Source organism: Nematostella vectensis, chromosome 5 (genome assembly GCF_932526225.1).
Source record: "Nematostella vectensis chromosome 5, jaNemVect1.1, whole genome shotgun sequence".
Lineage (NCBI taxonomy): Eukaryota > Metazoa > Cnidaria > Anthozoa > Actiniaria > Edwardsiidae > Nematostella > Nematostella vectensis.
The window spans coordinates 9,628,929-9,652,579 of NC_064038.1; the positions used below are offsets into that span (position 1 = coordinate 9,628,929).

Genomic DNA, 23,651 nt, shown 5'->3' on the forward strand with positions numbered 1-23,651 from the left:
AAAGGAATGTATAAATTTATACAGTCCCGGAGTTCAAAAAGGAATGTATAAATTTATACATTCCTATTTGAACTCCGGGACGGTATAAATTTTTACATTCAACAATTGTTGTTTCGCTCATTTTTAAATGTAACAGATACTGACAAATAAAAGATTTTGACATATCTTCCGGTTAAGGTGGACATTTTTATCGGTTATAGCTAAAACACTCATTGCTTTCTTCTATGAAACACGTCATTCGAGGTAATTTCTATTCCGCTTCTTTATAAATACAATAAATGATAAGAAATGGTTGTTTCAGACATTCCATCCCGGAACACATAATCATTTGTGCCACGAATCGTAAAATTATCGATTGACTTCTTAACATAAAAGGCCGACGGAGGCAAATTTTTAAGGCGAGTCTTGAGAAAATCGTACATTCTTGCCATTTCTTGCTAAACGGCAAAACGGCATTTTCTCCTGACGTGCTGTTGCTGTGAAATGACAGCAAATTGCATGCATCGCATTCACCCGTGACCCGTGAAAAAGCCCGAAATTTGTGCGCTTTTCACCTGTTGTAGCCCGACACAATTTAAAAAGTTGAAAAAAAAACAACAACAACATACAATCCTTGTTTCAATGAACAAAATATGGCATAATAACCTAGCCACCGGGAATCCATTTCAATGCAAATGCAAATGCCAATAACCTTTAGTCGAGTGACGTCACGAATGCTGAAGAGGCGGCCATTTTGAAATGAAAAGAGAAAAGTAGTGTGGTATTTTATAACTTTTTCTACTCAGTTAGCAAAAAAGAAACTGTTGTTATGCAAAGGCTATCTTTAGAGATGAACGAGGAAGTACCAGAGGATCTGTCCCGCAGGGCAGAGATTTTTAGATCAAAATTGATTGAAGACTTTCAACTTTTGGACATGCTTTTAGACAGAGGTGGTACCGAAGTCCCAAAAGTATATTCTAATGAAATTGTCGGTGAGTATTGACTTGAGCCATCATGAAAATCATGTAGGCAATATATCAAGCTGTTTATTACAGATTGCATTTGTTGGCTTTTCGTTTGAATTATACGTAAACGATTTAGTTGAATAAGGGTGTTACTTACTTATTAATAAGTACTTCTTTCTTACTAACTAAAAACGAATCACATAATTTATAAGAAGTTAACTTAAGTAACTTCAAGTACACAAAAAGTCCCTGTTTACTTATGTGAGTATAATATGACTTACATTTGTTAGGTAAGTACATATTGCATTTCCTCAGAAATGAAATATTTTGCATCTCTAAAACATCTGTAAGTAAGCTTATAAGTAAGTTTAACTTAATTTAAGTATATGAAAAGAACAATCTTGAGTCAGTGTTAGTCTAAGTTACATAACTGTCAACCCAACTTGGACAGAAATCTTTTCAAATCGGGTAAATACAGTAAATATGTAAAAAAAAAACAAGAGAGCTAATGAAAGTGAATACAGAGAATGTATGAACATTCTCACAAAAAATAGGGTTGTGATGAGGTCCAAATCTTGTGACACCCGCCTAATGCAGGTGAGTATGAAGTTATAAATAAGTTATTTTGCTAAACCGATTCCTTATGTCGATGATGATGATTACCAGAATAATCATAAATAGCTAAATAATAACAATATTATAAATACTAATATTTTCCACATAAATCTTTTTGTTATGATGATTGTATGATTATCTATGTTTATGTTATACTTTATTACTGCATATGTGTGAGTGCATCTGTTTGATCTTCAGATGATGCAGCAATGGATGATCTACTACGTGAGAATCCCCAAGGACTGATTAAGTTCCAGATGTACTCCAAGAAAGATGAGCAGAAATTCCATGACCGCCGTCTGAATAGAGTGAAGAATAAGAATAGCATCCCACTTGGACCCTGGGCACACACTGTAGTGGAAGGTAAGCATGAGAAGAAGGAAATTTAGGGGATGGGGTAGGGTTAATGTAGTGGGACAGGGGTGAGGGTTTCACTTAGAGTAAGTACGCAGCTGCTTTATCTCCTATTATTTTTGTTCTACAAAGGAGTTCTTTTGTCTCTATTCTTCTCGTTCTTTGTGTCGAGGTGCGGATATTGTTCATTTGCCCAATCAAATTGCAGCTTGTAAGAGCTGCATACTGACCCTTCACTTGTCATTGGTTCTTTGGGGGGCCGGGCATATTAACCACCCTAAATGGTGCAAGCTTTGGTCTATTGCCCAAATGGAAGACTTTTGTCAGGAGCATTTGGAAATCAGTTCCTTTCTGATTCATTTCCCTAATCTTAACTCAGGAGATCCACCTCATTCATTCAGCTTTTCTGAGTTATATGACTAAAATAAATCATATATTTTAACTCTTTTATCAGATCCAAAGGTGCAGAATTTCATGATGATATTGATCATTACCAACTCAGTTGTCCTTGGAATTCAATCAGGTATGAAAGCTGATAAAAAGGTTAATCCATCCATTTGTCTGTCCATCTGTCTGTCTTATATGCTAAATGTTTTCAAATGCCTATGATTTTATCTTCTCTCCTTTGCATCCCCTTTCTCATCCTATCTTTATGGGGCCGGTTCCTAAAAAGCCGATTAGCGCTAACCAAGGGTTAAATTTGCCCTAACCCACAAATTTATACTTGAAATGAATCAAGCCCGAACTCAAATCCTGCAAATGACATTTTTGGCATTGAAATGGAGGTAATTACAGGTGATGTAGAGGTGTTTTGGGAAAATAAAACCACTAAAGGTAAATTTGAGTTGCTCTCTATTGATCTACTGGGTTATCCTGTGTGAATTTTACTCATCAAACCAGTTTTAAAACCAGGGGATTAGGAACGGTGAGTTATCCGTAGGTTAGCTAACCTACGATTAGTAAATCTTAACCTGGATTTTAGGAGTTGATCTAGGGTTAAGTTAATCGGCCTTTGAGGAACTGGCCCCTGTATGTCTGTCTTAATGCTAAAAGTATTTTTATATATATGCAGAAGGATATGATGATACGTTTTGGTTATCATCTGCTTGCTTCTCTCTATCCTTCCACACGTCCATAGTCTGACCCACCGTCTGTCTGTCTTAACCCTTTATGTATTTTTATATCTATAGGGGAGGAGGGCAACACAATATTTTCATGTGCCTTTTGTTTTACTTAGAGGTGTCCCAGATCACAGACCCATCACTTGATGCACTTAAGGTCACGCTCAATGTGTTTGACTTCTGCGCACTTACAATCTTCGTCATTGAGATCATTGTCAAGTGGATTGATGGCTTCTGGTCGTTCTGGAATAATGGCTGGAACATCTTTGACTTCTTTGTCACTATTATGGTAAGCATTTCACCCAAAACACCTTTGATGTGACACTCTTAAATTTTGCTGTTATAAGACACAAAACTTCCCCATTGTGGGCAGATCTCCTTGATGTTGGGACAGGCATGCACTTTGGTGGAAGCTTGGGTGGAACCTCTGTGGTGAGGTAGGCATGCCCCTTGGTAGACTGCTTGCAGGCGGTACTCGGTGTTATTATTGCAGAAACCCTCTCCGTTCGGTGGTCACCATCTTGTATTATAAGCCACGTGGTTCCTGGGAGCGAGGGCAAAAATGGACGCCCGAGTACAGCCTGCAAGCAGGCTAGACCCTTGGTGGAAGGGTTGGCGTGTACATTGATAAAGGGATTGACTTGCTCCTGGTGATTGTCTGGGCATGTCCTCCAGTGGGTGGGTGGACATGCCCCTTAACGAAATGGTGGGCCCCTGATGTTGATGTATTGGCATGTACCTTTGTGGAGGGTTGGGCATGCCCCCTGATGAGGATGTATTTGCATGTACCTTGGTGGAGGGTATGGTATATGCCCCCTGATGTGGAAGTATTGGCATGTACCTTGGTGGAGGGTAGGGCATGCCCCCTGATGTGGATGTATAAACATGTACCTTGGTGGAGGGCTGGGCATGCCCCCTGATGTGGATGTATTGACATGTACCTTGGTGGAGGGTTGGGCATGCCCCCTGATATGGATGTATTAACATGTACCTTGGTGGAGGGTTGGGCATATATCTACATCCCCTGATGTTGATGTATTGGCATGTACCTTGGTGGAGGGTTGGGCATGCCCCCTGATGAGGATGTATTGGCATGTACCTTGGTGGAGGGTTGGGCATACCCCCTGATGAGGATGTATTGGCATGTACCTTGGTGGAGGGTTGGGCATGCCCCCTGATGTGGAAGTATTGGCATGTACCTTGGTGGAGGGTTGGGCATGCCCCCTGATGAGGATGTATTGGCATGTACCTTGGTGGAGGGTATTGTATATGCCCCCTGATGTGGAAGTATTGGCATGTACCTTGGTGGAGGGTAGGGCATGCCCCCTGATGAGGATGTATTGGCATGTACCTTGGTGGAGGGTATGGTATATGCCCCCTGATGTGAAAGTATTGGCATGTACCTTGGTGGAGGGTAGGGCATGCCCCCTGATGTTGATGTATTAACATGTACCTTGGTGGAGGGCTTGGCATGCCCCCTGATGTTGATGTATTAACATGTACCTTGGTGGAGGGCTTGGCATGCCCCCTGATGTGGATGTATTGACATGTACCTTGGAGGAGGGTTGGACATGCCCCCCTGATGAGGATGTATTAACATGTACCTTGGTGGAGGGCTGGGCATGCCCAATGATGAGGATGTATTGGCATGTACCTTGGTGGAGGGTATGGTATATGCCCCCTGATGTGAAAGTATTGGCATGTACCTTGGTGGAGGGCTGGGCATGCCCAGTGATGAGGATGTATTGGCATGTACCTTGGTTGAGGGTAGGGCAAGTCCCCTGATGTGGATGTATTGGCATGTACCTTGGTGGAGGGCTGGGCATACCCCCTGATGTGGATGTATTGGCATGTACCTTGGTGGAGGGTTGGGCATGTCCCCTGATGTGGATGTATTGGCATGTACCTTGGTGGAGGGTAGGGCATGCCCCCTGATGTGGAAGTATTAACATGTACCTTGGTGGAGGGTAGGGCATGCCCCCTGATGTGGATGTATTGGCATGTACCTTGGTGGAGGGTTGGGCATGCCCCCTGATGTGGATGTATTAACATGTACCTTGGTGGAGGGTTGGGCATGCCCCCTGATGTGGATGTATTAACATGTACCTTGGTGGAGGGTAGGACATGTCCCCTGATGTGGATGTATTGGCATGTACCTTGGTGGAGGGTAGGGCATGCCCCCTGATGTGGATTTATTGGCATGTACCTTGGTGGAGGGTATGGTATATGCCCCCTGATGTGAATGTATTGGCATGTACCTTGGTGGAGGGTAGGGCATGCCCCCTGATGTGGATGTATTGGCATGTACCTTGGTGGAGGGTATGGTATATGCCCCCTGATGTGGATGTATTGGCATGTACCTTGGTTGAGGGTTATGCATGCCCCCTTGTGGTGGTGATGTCCTTTTGTAGAGGTGTTGGCGAACCTCTGAAATTTCCGCTCTTCAATAATTAGATTTCAAGCTAAATTTGCGATGTGCCGATTAAAACCACGATAATGTCACTTATTCACACTTATTCTTCATTTGCGGTGACTACGGAAGTTGGTGTTGTTGTTGGAAATTTCATTCTTCTTTGCAGTCTGTTGTGCCAGAAGTAATCAAGTTTTCATCTGGGCAAAACACCGCTGAAGTTGCGGTTATCGCTGATAACTTGAGAGTGTTCAGAATTCTGCGCTCCCTCAAGATGGTAAGAGTCATCAGTCGTAGACGGCGTGAGTTCGCAGGGATGGATACGGGACATTTTGACATTTTTAGGACTTCTTCACATACCTTACCTATTTTGTTACCACTTATCTGAAGTACCATAACTACAATTGTCTAGTACCATTCCCCATAAGTACAATTGTCTAGTACCATTCCCCATATGTACAATTGTCTAGTACCATTCCCCATATGTACGATTGTGTAGTACCATTCCCCATAAGTACAATTGTGTAGTACCATTCTACGCAAGTACAATTGTCTAGTACCATTCTCCATAAGTACAATTGCCTAGTACCATTCCCTATAAGTACAATTGTCTAGTACCATTCCCCATAAGTACAATTGTCTAGTACCATTCCCCATAAGTACAATTGTCTAGTACCATTCTACATAAGTACAATTGTCTAGTACCATTCCCCATAAGTACAATTGTCTAGTACCATTCCCCATAAGTACAATTGTCTAGTACCATTCCCCATAAGTACAATTGTCTAGTACCATTCTACATAAGTACAATTGTCTAGTACTATTCCCCATAAGTATAATTGTCTAGTACCATTCCCCATAAGTACAATTGTCTAGTACCATTCTACATAAGTACAATTGTCTGGTACCATTCCCCATAAGTACAATTGTCTAGTACCATTCCCCATAAGTACAATTGTCTAGTACCATTCTACCCAAGTACAATTGTCTAGTACCAGTCCCTTTTTTTTGCGTACGAGCCTTCAAATGGCTTTTCACTAGAATAAAAAAAGTAAGTTTTCCCCCTTTTGCTTGCAGGTTTCTAGGTTCGCACAGCTTCGCATCATTGTGCTGACGATCCTAAAGGCATTCAAGGTCAGAGAACTATATCCTTATTACGTCACCATACATACCTTAAATGCTCGTTTGAATTTTAAGGGTTGCGAGGGGACGCCCACTTCTATTCAACGCTTATTTCAAAAGTCTTCTTGAACTATCAATTAGGAGTTGTTAGAACTTCTATGAACAACTGTCACGTCTTAATTTCTAATTCTATATTTTTCGTCGTTGATAAGATATGGCTATAAGAATTTTATAAGATAGATTACTTCCGAAAGTGGAGAGGGGAGTGAAAACAGTCACCGCTTCACCCCTCTAACCCTTGGCTTTCATTCTACCCGTTCACGAACTTTGTCTCAGTACTAATTCGATCACCACATTCTACAGTACCTGACATTGTTCTCTCCCTCCAGTCTATGGCATTCATCATGATCTTGTTGATGACGTTTATGTACATCTTTGCGGTCGCTGGGACCGTCATCTTCGCCTCCGCCGCGAAATCCAACCGCACTGACCTCAAGTACAAGACCAGCTTTAGGTAAAACCGTGTAAAATCTCGAATGGCGCTTATAACTGATTCTCTAATCGCTCCATATGCAGCCGACTGAGGAGATCACCTCAGTATGTATAAGAGACTGCTCCATGTAGTTTGCATTCATATGTGTGAGTTAGTCTTTAAACCGTGCAGTCACTAAAGATTGTACCATGCGCCAGCGTTCCCAATCATGCGGTACATCCTATATAGTACAGTCAGTTTCAGTTTAATCTTTGTTTATCGAGGGTAGCATATTTAACCGAATATACAGTTTTCTAACATATGGCCCTCGGTTAGTAAGCACTGTCACTGGGGGTGGTCACTGCCAGAGGGTTTATTGTGTCCCCAGTGGTTCTTTTACGTCCCTTCGGTTCAGGTTAGTGTAGTGCAGCTTGAAGAGACAGGACCTCCGGTTTAGTGTCCTTATCCGAGAAGACTGGAAACACAGGAGAATAACTGCAACTCACTTGTGACACAAATTCGAATCAAGACAGGAACCCAGAATAAATCCCCAGTTTGAGCCAGGATTCGAACCTGGGCCACAGCGGTGAGAGGCCGACGCGCTAGGCCACCCGTGCTTCCATCAATGTGTGAAGCCATAAACTTCACCAAGAAAAATGAAGTGTGATGCCCGTGAGAGACGGGCTATCCCCCCTACACAATGGATCTATTGTATGGGGGGGGGGGGGGGGGAGTGATCCACCCTCTTCGCAGGTTGCTGAATTTCAGAGCGCAAACACAAATCTTCAGGAAAAATAGGAATGTTCAAGAATATAACTGCTCATAATTATTTAAGTGAATTCGAATGTCTTTAGAAATCATTGAGTCTCTGCCTGCATAGCAAGCGCGACGGGCTGGGAAAAATGGAAAGATACCGCGCACTTATGGAAAGAAGAAATTAAAGAGCTCCTCCCCCTTCGCCCCCCCCCCCCCCTCTCACCACTCTGCATGGACCAGCTTGCTATACCATTTGCGCATGCTCCGGCTACAGTCATACAACTCTTGCCACGGACCACGGAATATCATGGATGAGGCTCCAATTTCAGTAGCTAAGAATGTTTGGATTCCCCCGTCTCCCCAATTTATGTTGGCTTTAATAACCCTGACACCTTGCGATTTTTTATCTTAACAGCACCCTTGGCAACGCTCTGATCACCCTGTTCCAACTGTTCACCTTGGATCACTGGTACATGATCTTGACGGAGCACGTCAAGGTTGTGAACGTGGTCACGGCCCAGATCTACATCATCCTGTGGATCTGCATCGGCGCTTTCATCTTTAGGAACATATTCGCAGGAATCATGGGTACGGAAGGGGTTATCTTTATAGTGAGACTCGCGCTTGTGGCTAATGGGATGCGACAAACGTACTATCTGATTGTTACCTTTAGTTATTTTGCCTCGTGGCACATAAGGCAACACAGAATAGAGAAGCGGCCCTTGCCCGATCTCATGTCTTCCATTCCTTTCTCTCTCTACTGTTCTTCGCCAGGTGGTCTTAGCCCTCCTCTCTTCCTTTTCTTTTTGTGTCCATGACAGGGCTACGTTCGTATGGCCCTTTTGGTTTTGTCGTAGAATATGTCATCTTCCGTCTTTTCCTCTTAATCTTTTACTGAGCAATTTCGTCTCCGCTCTCTCGAGCATATGATTGACATGAATTTATAAACCAACCTGCGAGGCAAAGTGATACTTAAAAGCACATCACATGACGACGTAATTCTTCTAGTAATAAACTTTATTTCATTTGAAACTTGTGAAACTTTGAAACTACTATTCGTTAATTGGCTTACTTTCTAGTAGGTATTGCTATCATTGCTATTGCTATTGCTATTTTGCTTAAAAACACATTTCCACAGTCATGAACTTCCAGAACATTCGAGACGACTTCAACAAACACGTGAAAGAACAGACACAAGTAATCGAGGCGGAACACATGAGGCAGCACCTGACAGAGGAGCTAGATAGACAGGACAAGCTACATGCTAGAACCAGGTATAGACACGCTAGGACCAGGTATATAGTCACGCTAGTACCAGGTATATAGTCACGCTAGTACCAGGTATATAGACACGCTAGTACCAGGTATATAGACACGCTAGTACCAGGTATATAGACATGCTAGGACCAGGTTAATAGACACGCTAGTACCAGGTATATAGACACGCTAGTACCAGGTATAGACACGCTAGGGCCAGGTATATAGACACATTGGACCAGGTATATAGACACATTGGACCAGGTATAGACACGCTAGTACCAGGTATATAGACACGCTAGGACCAGGTATATAGACACGCTAGTACCAGGTATATAGACACGCTAGTACCAGGTATATAGACACGCTAGTACCAGGTATATAGACACGCTAGTACCAGGTATATAGACATGCTAGAACCAGGTATAGACACGCTAGGACCAGGTATATAGACACGCTAGGACCAGGTTAATAGACACGCTAGGACCAGGTATAGACGCGTACGACCAGGTATGTAGACACGCTAGTACCAGGTATATAGACACGCTAGTACCAGGTATATAGACACGCTAGTACCAGGTATATAGACACGCTAGTACCAGGTATATAGACACGCTAGTACCAGGTATGTAGACACGCTGGTACCAGGTATGTAGACACGCTGGTACCAGGTATATAGACACGCTAGTACCAGGTATGTAGACCCGCTAGTACCAGGTATATAGACACGCTAGTACCAGGTATATAGACACGCTAGTACCAGGTATGTAGACACGCTAGTACCAGGTATGTAGACACGCTAGTACCAGGTATATAGACACGCTAGTACCAGGTATATAGACACGCTAGGACCAGGTATAGACACGCTAGAACCAGGTATATAGACACGCTAGTACCAGGTATAAAGACACGCTAGTACCAGGTATAAAGACACGCTAGGACCAGGTATATAGACACGCTAGGACCAGGTATATAGACACGCTAGGAGCAGGTATATAGACACGCTAGGAGCAGGTATATAGACACGCTAGGACCAGGTATAGACGCGCTACGACCAGGTATATAGACACGCTAGAACCAGGTATATAGACACGCTAGTACCAGGTATATAGACACGCTAGTTCTAGGTATATAGACACGCTAGTTCTAGGTATATAGACACGCTAGTACCAGGTTAATAGACACGCTAGTACCAGGTATAGACGCGCTAGGACCATATATATAGACACGCTAGAACCAGGTATATAGACACGCTAGGACCAGGTATATAGACACGCTAGGACCAGGTATATAGACACGCTAGTACCAGGTATATAGACACGCTAGTACCAGGTATATAGACACGTTAGTACCAGGTATATAGACACGTTAGTACCAGGTATATAGACACGTTAGTACCAGGTATAGATACGCTAGAACCAGGTATATAGACACGCTAGTACCAGGTATAGACACGCTAGTACCAGGTATAGACACGCTAGTACCAGGTATAGACACGCTAGTACCAGGTATAGACACGCTAGTACCAGGTATAGACACGCTAGGACCAGGTATAGACACGCTAGGACCAGGTATATAGACACGCTAGGACCAGGTATATAGTCACGCTAGAACCAGGTATATAGACACGCTAGTACCAGGTATATAGACATGCTAGGACCAGGTTAATAGACACGCTAGGACCAGGTATAGACGCGCTAGGACCATATATATAGACACGCTAGAACCAGGTATATAGACACGCTAGGACCAGGTATATAGACACGCTAGTACCAGGTATATAGACACGCTAGTACCAGGTATATAGACACGCTAGAACCAGGTATATAGACACGTTAGTACCAGGTATATAGACACGTTAGTACCAGGTATAGATACGCTAGAACCAGGTATAGACACGCTAGTACCAGGTATATAGACACGCTAGTACCAGGTATATAGACACGCTAGGACCAGGTATATAGTCACGCTAGGACCAGGTATATAGACACGCTAGGACCAGGTATATAGTCACGCTAGTACCAGGTATATAGACACGCTAGTACCAGGTATATAGACACGCTAGTACCAGGTATATAGACACGCTAGGACCAGGTATATAGACACGCTAGGACCAGGTATATAGACATGCTAGGACCAGGTTAATAGACACGCTAGTACCAGGTATATAGACACGCTAGTACCAGGTATATAGACACGCTAGGACCAGGTATATAGACACGCTAGGACCAGGTATATAGTCACGCTAGAACCAGGTATATAGTCACGCTAGAACCAGGTATATAGACACACTAGTACCAGGTATATAGACACGCTAGTACCAGGTATATAGACACGCTAGTACCAGGTAAATAGACATGCTAGGACCAGGTAAATAGACACGCTAGTACCAGGTATATAGACACGCTAGTACCAGGTATATAGACACGCTAGAACCAGGTATAGACACGCTAGTACCAGGTATATAGACACGCTAGTACCAGGTATATAGACACGCTAGGCACAGGTATAGGCGTACTAGGATCAGGTTTAGACACGCCAAGGCAAGGCATACTAGAAACTACACACTAGTAGAACCAGCTGCAAACAAGGATCTTTATCAGGTTTATTCAAGAAGTGGGTGTGAATCTGGGAAGTGAGTAGTGATAAGCGAGGCGTCCCCCTTTGGTCTGTTCTGTTGCGTGCTCAAGAAGGCTGATTTTGCTTGCTTCTCTTACCTTCCTGGAGGCGGTTTACCGCATTGCGTTACCTCATTTGCTTGTCTGGCCACGATAGCCACGTGTCTTTGTATTCCTCTACTTGCAGACGATCAAGTAGTGCCGACAATGAGCTGTTCGTCAAGGAGGCCGTCCGCCCGGACATGCTGCCGTCCCTTGCCGAGTTGTCCGACTCCGACTCTCATGATGAAGGAGTCAAGGGCAAGCGAGAGGATGCGCTAGCCGAGTTGGGCAGCAAGCTTGCGAAACTCAGGTCGAATAATCAACAATCACTTCTGTTTACTTATTAATACACCAAATTAAGACTCCAAAAGATATCACAAAGTGTTGGTCTTTTTCCGAGTGTGAGCTTGATTGCAAAACCAACCATCAAAAAGCTGGCAATCAGAAAATCACTCCTTGCATTCCAGTTGATGCATTTTGATAATACTGTTTCTTACAATTGTGATTTAATCTGCTCGTCTGTCTGTTTTTTTTGTCCTAGTGTCTGTCTTGTTTTCCTTCCTTATGTAACAGATAGGATCACAGTTGTAGAAGTTTTAGTTGTTTGTCCCTTCGAGTAACAATACCCCATCCTGTTCCTAGGGAGAAGCCGATAGCCATGGCTACAAGTGACATGAATCCATTCATGTGTGTGCGCGACGATGTCAAGGAGACTTCTGATGGTCAGTGACAAACGTGCACTGGGGTATATATCATGCATAGCAACCGCAAAGGGGGAAAGAGGAAAAGGGGGAGTCTGGGCATGAGAAAAGCAAGCGAGCGCCGAAGGATCGCTTTTATATTGCCTCTGACATCCCCTTGTTTTTGTCAATGAAAGGCCCTGAATAATAAAGATTTAAAAATGTTTCTTTCATGATGATTAGTGAAACCCATTTTATATTCGAGTGGTATCACGCTCGATCATACCCTAGTAATAAGCTATACAAGCAGTGGCTATTCTTCAGCGGTTCTTTCGCGAAGAAAAAAAAGAAAGAAAGCAGTGATTTCGTGAGGCATGGTTTACGTGACTATCTCCAATAAATGTAGTTGTACAGGATATGGAAACTTGGATGCTGTTGCTTCCGTCAAAATGGTCGAGAAAATAATGCATTATGGGCCCATTGTTATGTGTAGACTGGAATGCGACCGTGGCTGCGAATCTAAACGTGCTGAAGACCATACCTGTGGAAACACTTTGGCCCCGGGACTCGCTGTTCAGGTAAGGTTTGCCATGTCCTCTATTTGTTTACCATCCCGCAATCCTTTTCTGTTTTATCAGGGACTTTAAGGCACCGGTACGTCAAAGGTAGAAAAAAAGGAATTCATACAAGAATTGAAAGGCCGCCTCCCCTTTGGCACCGCTTCACAGGCTACACTTTGTAATACATTTTGAGACATGCAATTAAATCTATTCACACTTTGTAGAAGGTAACACTTTTACAAATTTTAATTGCATCACATTTTTTTTATCACAAAGTATTACAATGTGCCTCATTTGTTACAAATACCCCCCCCCCCCCCCATTAGCTGACTACATACAGGCCTGCATGTACACTTAAGAATTATGCACTATGGCATGGTTCCGACGGATGAACAGCAACAAATTTAAGACTTTTCAAGGGCATGCAGGAACCATATATGTAGCTCCTTGCCCCCTTGCAGACACAGTAACGCCCTAAAAGCCCACGGACTAAACACGTACAAACATGCAAATGCACACTTATGCCTTATATACTATGCCAGGTATCTACAGCTGATGGAGGCCATGCAAGAGAACATCACTGAGCGGCAACAGATTCTAAAAATAGCAGGTACACTGGCCAACCGGCTAGAACCCCACAGGACACAGATACTACAAGGCTGTTAACACGTTGTTTATCTTGATATATACAATAATCATAAAACTAATGCTGCATTCAGATCAAAACCATGTTTAGTTAAACAAGGTTTTTCTTTGCCTGATAACTTCCCAAGTTTCTCATTGTGTTGAATTCTTACCATCTGAATGATTACTTAGTAGCATGTACAGCACAGTCTATTCAGTTTTATTCTTGGCTCTGTCCACTCTAGGGATATCAAGATTTAAACCAGTTTAATTAAACCACTTTTAAACTGGTTTAAGTGCTGTTATAAATGGGGTATAAGTTTAGAAGGGTTAGAGGTAAGAAGGGTGATTTGATTTGTATAGTACTCCACTACAACAAAGCCTCTTGAAAGAAAGCGATGTTGTGGGAGGCCCTTTCTGTGTATACCAAAGTGAAAAATGCTTTAAAAAACTAATACTAATCCATTCCTTGTATTCGTTTTCACAGATGAAGCTTTGGTGAAGTTACATGATTCTTAGTTTGAAACTTCTCACACTTTTATCAGTTGAGACTTGATGCCAGTTTTGGTTTAAACTATCATGTACTTTGCTATCTTAACTAAGTAACACACTTCATTGTGCCTGAGCAGAATCAGACAACAGCATGCAAAGCAAAACAAATGATGCAGGCTTTAAAACCAATGTGTATTTTTAACTCTTGGTTGCTGAATTTAGCTCCAGTTTCTTATGTCCTAGATGAGATAATGTAGGATTACTCAAGGAAAAAAGATATAGGATAGTAGTTGTGGTAGAACAAATAAGGCAAACTGAGGTAACTGCCTCAATTATGATTAAAGAATATTTTGTGGCATCTCTGAGTATAGCTCTCTGCTCAGCCTCAAAAAAGGAACTTGCGCTAAGAGATCACATGACCTTTTTGGGTGTCAAATTCAAAACAAAATAATCCATCACACCAGAAACAATAAAAAAATAAAATCTTTAAATGAACCTAAACTCTTTCTAAAAAAAGAATTCTGGCTTTTTTTTTAAAGTGCTGAATAAGTTGCTTTTTGTTGCTATTATTTTGCCGCTAAAGAGCCTGAGCATGCTAGTTTGCCACACAAACAATCATGTGATCTCTTAGTGCAAGTTCCCTATTGGCGGACTTATCTGTCTTAGTCAAGGTGGATATAGATAAACCAATCTGTCAGCCAATAAGAGTTATAACTGGAGACCAGGCAGTTTGTATCTTGTTACAAGCCTTGTGTTGGAATTAGCATTTTAATTAAATCCATCAATTCATAAGATAGAAAGACCCATGAATAACAAAGAAAGCTGTGACTACAATAGCGTGTATGAGAGCATTTACAAGCTGTAATTTGTCGTCCCCTGATTTGGTCAGTGAAGAAAAAAATAAGGTGTGGCACTAAAAATCACAAAACTGGGCCAATAAATTGGAGTGTGTGTGTGAATTAACAATTACATTTTGTTGCACAGGATTTTGAAAACCACTCTATAATTAGTGTGTTATTGTATCAATGTAGATTTGGATAAAAGGATTCAATGCATATTACCCTTTCTCAAAGATTGACAAGAGGCATTTTCTGTAAAGTTGTGATTTAATGTATAAAGATACAGTGTATTTGTGGGACAATAAATTTGATATGTGTAGATGCTAGTGTCCTTTCTTTCCTTTGGAATGCTGGTTTGGCTTGATGGGTGTGGCTACTGGGGCGTGGACAGATGAGGAGATCCTGTTCAGGTAGTATAGGGCCACCATTGAAAACAGAAAACTGCAAACAAGAGCAAACAAAGTCGAAATTTTCCTTGGGTTATTGCAATGATTACAAATAATATATTCAAAAATACCGTAAATGATCTAATAAATGCCCCCTATCTAAACAATGCCTCCTATCTAAAGAACACCCCCCTAAGCTTACAAGTTTGTTATGAACGCCCTCTCTAATAAAGTCCCCCCCTATTTAATACCCCCTACCCTCCTCCCAACTTATAAACAAATGAATTTTGGTAATATAAATCAAACTTAATTGATCTGAGTTTGGCTTCTTCTGGGTGAGGCTTGCTCAAATGTCAAAAAATGCTTGCTATGCAGACTACAATTTTACATGATCCTGCCAAAGACTAGAACCCCACTGCACTTGGGTTTGGTATATTTTCATAGTTTGTAAAGAATGCCCCTCTCTAATAAACGCCTCCTATCTATTGAACCCCTGTTGTCAGAACATTTAAATCTAATAAACACCCAAGCGTTTATTAGATCACTTATGGTATGTGATGGGTTTGCTAATAATAATAGTACTCAGTTGCACATAATTACATTGCAATAGTTAAATCTAAAGTCCTGAGTAAGCTTACAGGGAAATTATGTTCCATTAAATATACACCTATGTCAAATAAGTTTGCACTCAAGAATCCATGTGTTGTAATCCGCACTGGTAATGAATAAAAGGCTGAATCCTCATCTCTGAAATCCATGCGAATGTTTACAGACACATGAAAAAGAATGCTGCGACTTTCATAACTTGGATTTGTTTTTTATCTATGCTTTTATATGCTCATTTATTTGATACTCATAAAGCACTGAATTACAACTGCAACCTTGTTTAAAAGGGTATATATCTAAACCTATGTGCATGATTTACTACAAACATTCACCAAATTGCCCGGAGTCCTTACCAGGTAGTGACACAGACCCTGTGCACAAGTCCAGATGCAAACATAGCGACAGTCAAGCAGATTAGAACTGCAAAAAGAAGCATTAAGTTATTCTTGAAGTCTATGTGGGTTAAGCCAGACAGTCTATCTCACCCTCGATTTAAAGTGAGAAAGGGAGGGAACTGAATATGAATTCTACAGTAGCTTTCTTGCAACCCAAAGAGGTGGGGGGGGGGGGGGGGGGGAGGGGGTTACATGTGATGAACCCTCTGTCTAGGTCTAGCTAGAAACTTTATAAAGCTTATTTTGAACTGAAGATGAAATTTATTGCAAGAGTGGGCATTGATGCCAAAGTTCAATATATAACTCACCTTCAGGGAAGAGCTTGGTGTGGAATCCTCTACCAAAAATCATAGACTCAAAGTTACCAATTGCCTGGTGTATAGAGTCAAGGGTAGCACTCATGGAAATTGAAATGTTTTTTTTTTTGTTAAAAAATACTAAATAAAATAGCAACAATCTAGAATAAATACAATAAAGAGATATCCAAAACTCTAATAGAAATAACTCCCTTTGTCTTTGCTTTTTTGCATTTTTCATTGCTGTAACAAGCTATAAGTATATAATAGATAGAAATAGTAGTAAAAAGCTTTAAGATTATAGTAGTATAAAGTCACATCGTGTTTACACAATAATAATGAATTCTTTTGTTTTCATAACAGCCCACGTTAGAATTTGTGAAAAGAACTCGGCCATTTTTTAAGCCTGAGGCCATATAAGTATCACTCTAGAATAATTGTCCATGCTGTATTATAAGGATACGGTTAATAAAAATACAAAGAGCTGTGATCCAATGAAGCCCCCAAGAATAGTCATCCATTCGCTACCACCAAGATTCGTCTTAAACATTTGCATGAGTGCAAACGTAAGAACCGTCAGCGTGGACGCAAAAAGAAAAGAAGTAGCAGTCGGGAGAGCTATAAAGAAAGAATTCTAGTTAGTTTGGTTAAAATCGGGGCAGTAATATAGGAGAAAATCGAGGAATAAAATAGGATCTTCTTACCCATGTTGGAGAGTAAATGAAAGGACACCTCACTAGTTCTTAGTCCTACTCGAACACTCGGTCCAGCCACTGTCCCGGATGTCAGAAAATGGCGGCTCGGATAAAACCAAAGTGTCCTAAACACTGAAAGACTGAAAAAAATATTTTTATCTATACCTTTCCAGAAATGCATATGACACATAGGACATAACCATGAATGGATTACACTTCAAGCCTCGAAGAGTCACAAATCAAAATATCGTGTGGAAAATTCGCCAACGAGAAACCGTTGCTCCCAGACCGGGATGTCGATGGCACCGAGGCCGGTCTTTTACGCAAAATCTCTTCCCTAACTTTACCATCGTGAACGTTGAAAAACCACCCTGCTTTTTACGGAAGTTCTCGCCGGATGGCCGCTATTTTGTGGCATTCTCGTTGGATCAGAGTTCCATAGAAGTTTATGAATTCCAGGGAGCTAGCGCCGCAGAGGAACTTTTGGCGAGAGAAGGCCATCAGACAGCTTCTATACGGAGCAAATTATTCGGGGAATTCTTCAAGCAAACTGCTGTCGTTACGGTCGCCGCTAATGGCGAGCATCTAAATCGCGAGTGCAGTCTTTTCACCGATGATGGACGCTATGTCATTGTTGGCTCTGCCTCCTATGTGCCGGAAGACCCCCATCCATTCTTCTTCGATATTTACCGAAATAACGAGTCTGTGTCCCCTAATCCCCGATCTCCCCTTGAAGACTACACCATACACATCGTGGATCTGCGCAAAGGAAGGCTTAGTGACTCTCGCACATTCAAATGTGACAAGATATTTTTGTCACACAATCAAGGCCTCTATTTGTATAGAGACCTTCTAGCTATCCTTTCAGTGCAACAGCAGACAATTCACATTTTTCAGGTTACAAAAGATGGGAAGTTTATAGAGGTGAGGTCGATAGGTCGGTTCTGCCATGAGGATGATGAACTAGTTCTCACAGGATCTCGTGGGGTAGAGAATAATCAAATAAGGAGTCCATACTTAGAGACTTGTATAAATGGGTTAAAGCACCGCTTGATGGTGCATTTGTGGAGGTGTGCAGTGAGGGATGGCTCTGCTGAGGCAATCAGAAGGTTCTTTCAACACTTTGAACAGTTTCGGATGCTGCGAATGTGGAAAATGCAACTACTTGATGAAACTACAATTCTCATTAAGTATGCTAGTGAGGAAGTTGTTACTCTTCGAGTTGCAGATCCCAACTCCCAGGCCTCATTTTTTGTGATCTACAATATGGAATCCACAGAAGTATTAGCTGTATTTGAGAACACCTCAGAGAAGCTTTTAGAATTATTTGAGCAATTTTGTGACTCCTTCAGGAATGCAATTCTCCATTCCCCAGCTCAGTTTACCTGCTCTGCATCCAGTAATACCTATGCTCGTCAAATTCAGCGGAGGTTTAAGCATACAATAATCAATGCAAAGTATGGAGGACACACTGAAGCTGTTAAGCGGCTATTGGCACAGCTTCCTATCAGCTCTCAATCTTATAGCAGTAGTCCATACCTAGACCTTTCCTTATTTAGCTACGATGACAAGTGGGTGTCAGTCATGGAGAGGCCAAAGGCATGTGGGGATCATCCTATTAGGTGAGCTATTAGAAATTAACACTTTTCACTGAAGGAGTATGAGTTATTTAAGGTAATTCCCTTGAATTGCACTGCGCACCCCTTCTGCGCATAGTGGCACGCGCTGTTTGTGCGAATTTTCTGGTATTAAGTGCGCGTGCACCGCAGTTGTACAAGAAAACACAGCAAAAGGCGCATGTTTTTTACTTAAAATCGCTTTGACAGAAAAACGAAGTCGGTTACCCCTATTTTTTATTTGCTCAAATAGTTAAATATATACGGAAAAATGATATACTGAAAGAAGAAAAAAAGTTGGGTTGTAGAAGTTTTGTTATTTCTCTTAAAAGCCGTAAAAATACTTCAAAATGGCACTTTTTACCGTATGAATAGTGGCGAAAACAATGTCTTTTAGTGCGATCTCTTAAAATGTTATTTGTTTTGAACATTAGCTACTACGGGTTATTGTTTAGGAGATCGGATTTTGGCAGCTTGACAAACAGAACTTAATTTTCTAAAGACTATAGGCACTCTTTTTGAAAACTAATAGTTGGGATTTTTCCTTGCGCGATCAGTAAAAACGCGTCAACTCTACGCCCCTCTATTGTGAAAACGAGGTCGGTACCCCCATTTTTTATCACATTTTTTTAAAGCCCTTAACTTCAATATTGTTTATGCCAAGTTTTAAAAAATTCTGGGTTGTAGAACTATTTCAAGGGAATTACCTTAAAAGCAAAGCTTTTCGATATATATGCTAATAGGGTTTGAATCCTCCACACCACTCTTTGTTCAATCATGGTTCAATTTCAAAGATTAAGATTCTGTAAAACATTTTTGTGTGGAAACCTTTGTCAATCTGTAATAAGTCAGTTAATTACCTTGAGCCTTCGGCAATAAGCTTATCCATCCCTTGGCCTGCGGCCTCGGGATGTATATCGCTTATATTGCCTCGGCTCTCAGTAATTAACTCTTACATAAAAACGTTTCATTGAAACTGACTATAGTGATCTAAAAACATAGAATGACACCTTTTAAAGATCTTTCATGAGCTACAAGTTAGAGAAGGGAAGGCTATAATGGCACCCCAAAAGATACTGAGGTAAAAAAAATTCTGGGAATTCTCATTTTCACCCCTAAAAGATACCCAATTTACACCCTAAAAGATACAATGATGATATCCGTCCGATGGATATAGGGAGTAACCCCCCCCCCCCCCCCGCCTGCTACTACTACTACTATGTGCTCACCCTTTGCTGAGGTAAGGTGAATTGGCTAGCCACTCATTCATTTTGAAACACGTCTCAAATGCGAACTTTTTCCTTACTAGGTATCTCCATCTTTTCTCCTCCCCCTAGCATCCCACGGCTCCCAGTTTCTATTCTCCCCGTCGCATTTGACTAGTACTTGGTCTTACCTCCTGATGATAAACCCTGTACTAGAAAACACGTGAGGCTGCTTAACTTTTCAAAGAGCTCTATGAAATATTCTATTCCTTATTTACCGTAATTTATTATAAATTTTTGTGCATGTTTATGAACTTTTGTTGTTTTCATTATATTTTAACTCACTTCTTTCTCCACCAGCGTGTACACCTTACCCCTTATCAGCCTTTTTGTTTTCCGGTCTATACCTCCCTACCCACTACCTCCTCCTTAATCTTCCCATTCACCCTATACGCCATGGTAAGAACAACTGCATCACTATCCCGTACACTCCTTATAGTCCAACTCCACTCAACGTAGCATTATCCCCACAATGACCCTCCCGCCCTCTACCCGTGCCACCTACCTCTACCCGTATCACAACCATTATTCCCCTTTTATGTCCCCCTTCTCCCCAGGTGCCATGGTACGAATACCCGCTTTTAACCAAAAACCTGGACATCTGATTTGGGAAAAGAAGATGTGAAGTCTCTTCTTTTTTTCTGTCGACAATTGATTGAGTGTTGATAAAATTGCCTCCAGCAAGAAACTAGAGTCTGCTACACCTGAAACTGTCAAGAAAAATGTGATAAACAGAAAATAATGTAAAACAAAAATAGGTGAGCATGATTTTTCATCTAGGGAACCACTTGAAGCTCTAATTTGAGCAAGAAAAGAGTTGTTGCAAGACATATTTCAATGTTAAAAAGCTGCGGAAAAGTCGATATTAAAAAAAAATCTGTCACAACATGTGCATTAGTTACCAGGTTTCAATTGCAAATGTATTAGATAATTCTACTTCTGGTTTGCATTTCAAACTCCAAAACCTTTGGGAAGACGGCCACATCAGGTTTTTTTAGAGGGAATATTTACCTAGTTGTTGGCTACAAAACTACATATCAATTGTCTGATATTTTAAAAATTAAAGAAATTATTTTAATAACAGTAGATTTAGAGAGTTTAAATAAAGATTAAAGTTGTGGAAAATTTTAACAGCAACCACCCTCAAGAGATATCTCCCAACACCCTTGAGGTATACTACTCTATGTTCATGTTAGGAAACCTGTTTTTCTATCTTCAGGTTCTATTCAAGAGACTCAGGTCTTCTCAAGTTCAAAATTCATGCAGGATTCCTTGGTCGCCCAACTCCACCCACTGCAAGACGCCTTGTGGCTTTCACCTTCCACCCTAATGACCCTTTTGCAATCTCTGTGCAGAGGACCAACGCAGAATATGTAGTGAATTTCCACATCAGACATCTTACACAGGGGCCAGAACACATGTAGGCAGACATAGAGAAGCAGAATTATAGGTTACACCTCTGAACTGCTAGCTAAAGAAACCATGCCAATTAGCAGGGGCAGATTGCGCTGAAGGGGGTTTGACTTGATGCCAATTTATACTTTTCCTGATACGCGTGGCTTTTTGACTCACACAGTTACAAATTCTATTCTAGATGGTCGTTTAATAGATAGATAGTACTGTCTTGTGTTATTCCTTTCATGTGCCTCAAGGGGGGGGGGCATTGGGGTTTGCAGTATTGGCCATTTTTGTACGATATTGAAGTAAAAGAGCAAAAAATATTTGGTGATGTGGTATTTAAAAACACTGCGAGATTTTGCTTGCTCTTCAATACCTCAGCCTTCTCCAGCTCCCGGGGGTGGGACTCTCCATTATAGTAGACAGGGGTGATTATCTTATCTTTTTTGCTTACTGCTATTCTTTTTTTCGCTTTTGCTATCCCTTAGGGGGTCTCACGCTAGTAGATCATCACACCCTAATAATAACTGGACATGAATGTATTTAGAAAAGAGATGTGACTGATTGTGGCATCTTAAGGACTGCAATTTAAATTGTTAAGTGCTTAGAGTTAGAAAATGCTTCTACCATAACTAAAATCCCTTAGGGGAAAAATTGATTGTGCCAATGATCATCCCCATCTGTTTTAATGGAACCCACTCCCAAAAGCCTACTGTTAGGTAGGTTTTCAGGATGTCCCATCATAAAAAAAAACTGCATTGGGCCAAATTTTCTTGTTGAGTCTTAGGGCGCATTTGTTTTTCCAACATTCTGGAATGAGAATGGTTGGTAGAGAATGTTCAGAATAGCATTCGAGTCATTCTGCTACAGGTAGAAGAATGGATTGAATGGCCTTCATTCCATTCTGGAATGGGAACGCGGCATCAACGAAGGCACAATTTTTCTATTCTAATCATTCTCATCCTGTAATCATGAGTAAAAAAATGTTCCCTAAGATAACAGATTTTCCACATGAGTAAGCAATGGACCAGGGTAAGCAATGAAACGGCGGGACAGAAATAAAATGGGAAATAAAACTTGTGGAGGTCTGGAAATCTCTTTCTATAACAATTTATCCCCCCCTCCCATTCAAATGATCATTGACAGCATTTGCTGTGAAGTAGAATGTAGAATATCAAAATACTGCACGAGTCTAGAAAAAAAATTGAAAACTTTCTACAGTTTTGTTCCCAGTTGTAGCTCATGGGTAGCTCAAGTTGGAAGTTTAGAATTTGCTGAACTTATTGACTTGATTTTCTATGAAAACACAGAAATCATGATGCTTTGGCTAATTTACATTAAAAGATTTCAGGGTTCAGGTTGTTGTGCTACTGAAGACATGGTACTCAATTTTTAAATGCCCCTGGTTTTCCTTACCTTATACACCAATGTTTCCAAAATACCCATAGGGAATGCACAAATAAAATTTTCTCCACCCCTCTTCCTCAATAGTTAAATGGTTGACCCCTAAAGAGAAGTGAAGACATTTCTGCCAGAATCACTCAAGGGCATCTAGACCTGCCACTAACAAGAGGAAGAAGCACAAAGAATGACTAAAGTGTTCCATAGCTCATCCTGCCCATTGGACAGTTTGTACCACCTCTCATCTAAAATCTTGGTGCCAAGATTCAAACATGTTTGTCAAACATTGAAATCGAACTCTCATGCGAGCATGTTTGGCGAGGTGGCTAAACACAAAAACATTCTCATAAAACATGAGCACACACACTTTTTCCGTTATGATTATGCGAGAAATCAAAGTGGCACCATGAAATTTTTGAGCGGTTACTGGATAAAAGCATGAAGCCTGAACAATGTTTTGTGTGATGAGTGGCTAAACGATAAAACATGTACGTTCAAACAAAAATGTTTTGATCTGGGTCAAACATCTGGACATGTTGAGGAAGCCAATGAAGTGCCATGTTTTGTGTATGGCTAAACATACAAATATTTGCGTCTACCGCACTGTTTGACAAACATGTTTGAATATTTAGCCAGGCCTCTTGAATATTTAGCGAGGCCCCTTCACTAACTACACAAGCAATTACT

General features: G+C 41.3%; 3 protein-coding genes across 5 annotated transcripts; 2 read left to right on the forward strand and 1 right to left on the reverse strand.

The window, feature by feature from the left end:
• Positions 1 to 690: 690 nt before the first annotated feature.
• Positions 691 to 15,225, forward strand: LOC5508732 (cation channel sperm-associated protein 2). 2 transcript variants are annotated; one of them, XM_048728272.1, is made up of 14 exons: positions 691 to 971; positions 1,758 to 1,922; positions 2,368 to 2,436; positions 3,151 to 3,323; positions 5,614 to 5,721; positions 6,522 to 6,578; positions 6,956 to 7,080; positions 8,210 to 8,382; positions 8,933 to 9,068; positions 11,857 to 12,021; positions 12,354 to 12,433; positions 12,885 to 12,969; positions 13,494 to 13,561; positions 14,063 to 15,225. In XM_048728272.1, the coding sequence occupies exons 1-14, from the start codon at positions 809 to 811 to the stop codon at positions 14,092 to 14,094; spliced, it is 1,599 nt and encodes a 532-aa protein (XP_048584229.1). In that variant the 5' UTR covers positions 691 to 808; the 3' UTR covers positions 14,095 to 15,225. The 2 variants fall into 2 exon arrangements, with proteins under 2 accessions (XP_048584229.1, XP_048584228.1); XM_048728271.1 differs by lacking the exon at positions 14,063 to 15,225 and having other exon boundaries at positions 13,494 to 13,711.
• Positions 15,155 to 17,409, reverse strand: LOC5508719 (keratinocyte-associated protein 2). The gene is made up of 5 exons (XM_001629235.2): positions 17,294 to 17,409; positions 17,053 to 17,207; positions 16,602 to 16,665; positions 16,252 to 16,318; positions 15,155 to 15,347 (listed from the first exon to the last, which is right to left on the reverse strand). Exons 1-5 carry the CDS (start codon positions 17,295 to 17,297, stop codon positions 15,230 to 15,232), a joined length of 408 nt encoding a protein of 135 aa, XP_001629285.1. The 5' UTR covers positions 17,298 to 17,409; the 3' UTR covers positions 15,155 to 15,229.
• Positions 17,354 to 22,657, forward strand: LOC5508726 (DET1 homolog). 2 transcript variants are annotated; one of them, XM_048728270.1, is made up of 2 exons: positions 17,354 to 18,906; positions 20,723 to 20,897. In XM_048728270.1, exons 1-2 carry the CDS (start codon positions 17,486 to 17,488, stop codon positions 20,748 to 20,750), a joined length of 1,449 nt encoding a protein of 482 aa, XP_048584227.1. In that variant the 5' UTR covers positions 17,354 to 17,485; the 3' UTR covers positions 20,751 to 20,897. The 2 variants fall into 2 exon arrangements, with proteins under 2 accessions (XP_048584227.1, XP_001629308.1); XM_001629258.3 differs by lacking the exon at positions 20,723 to 20,897 and adding an exon at positions 21,385 to 22,657 and having other exon boundaries at positions 17,357 to 18,906.
• Positions 22,658 to 23,651: the final 994 nt, after the last annotated feature.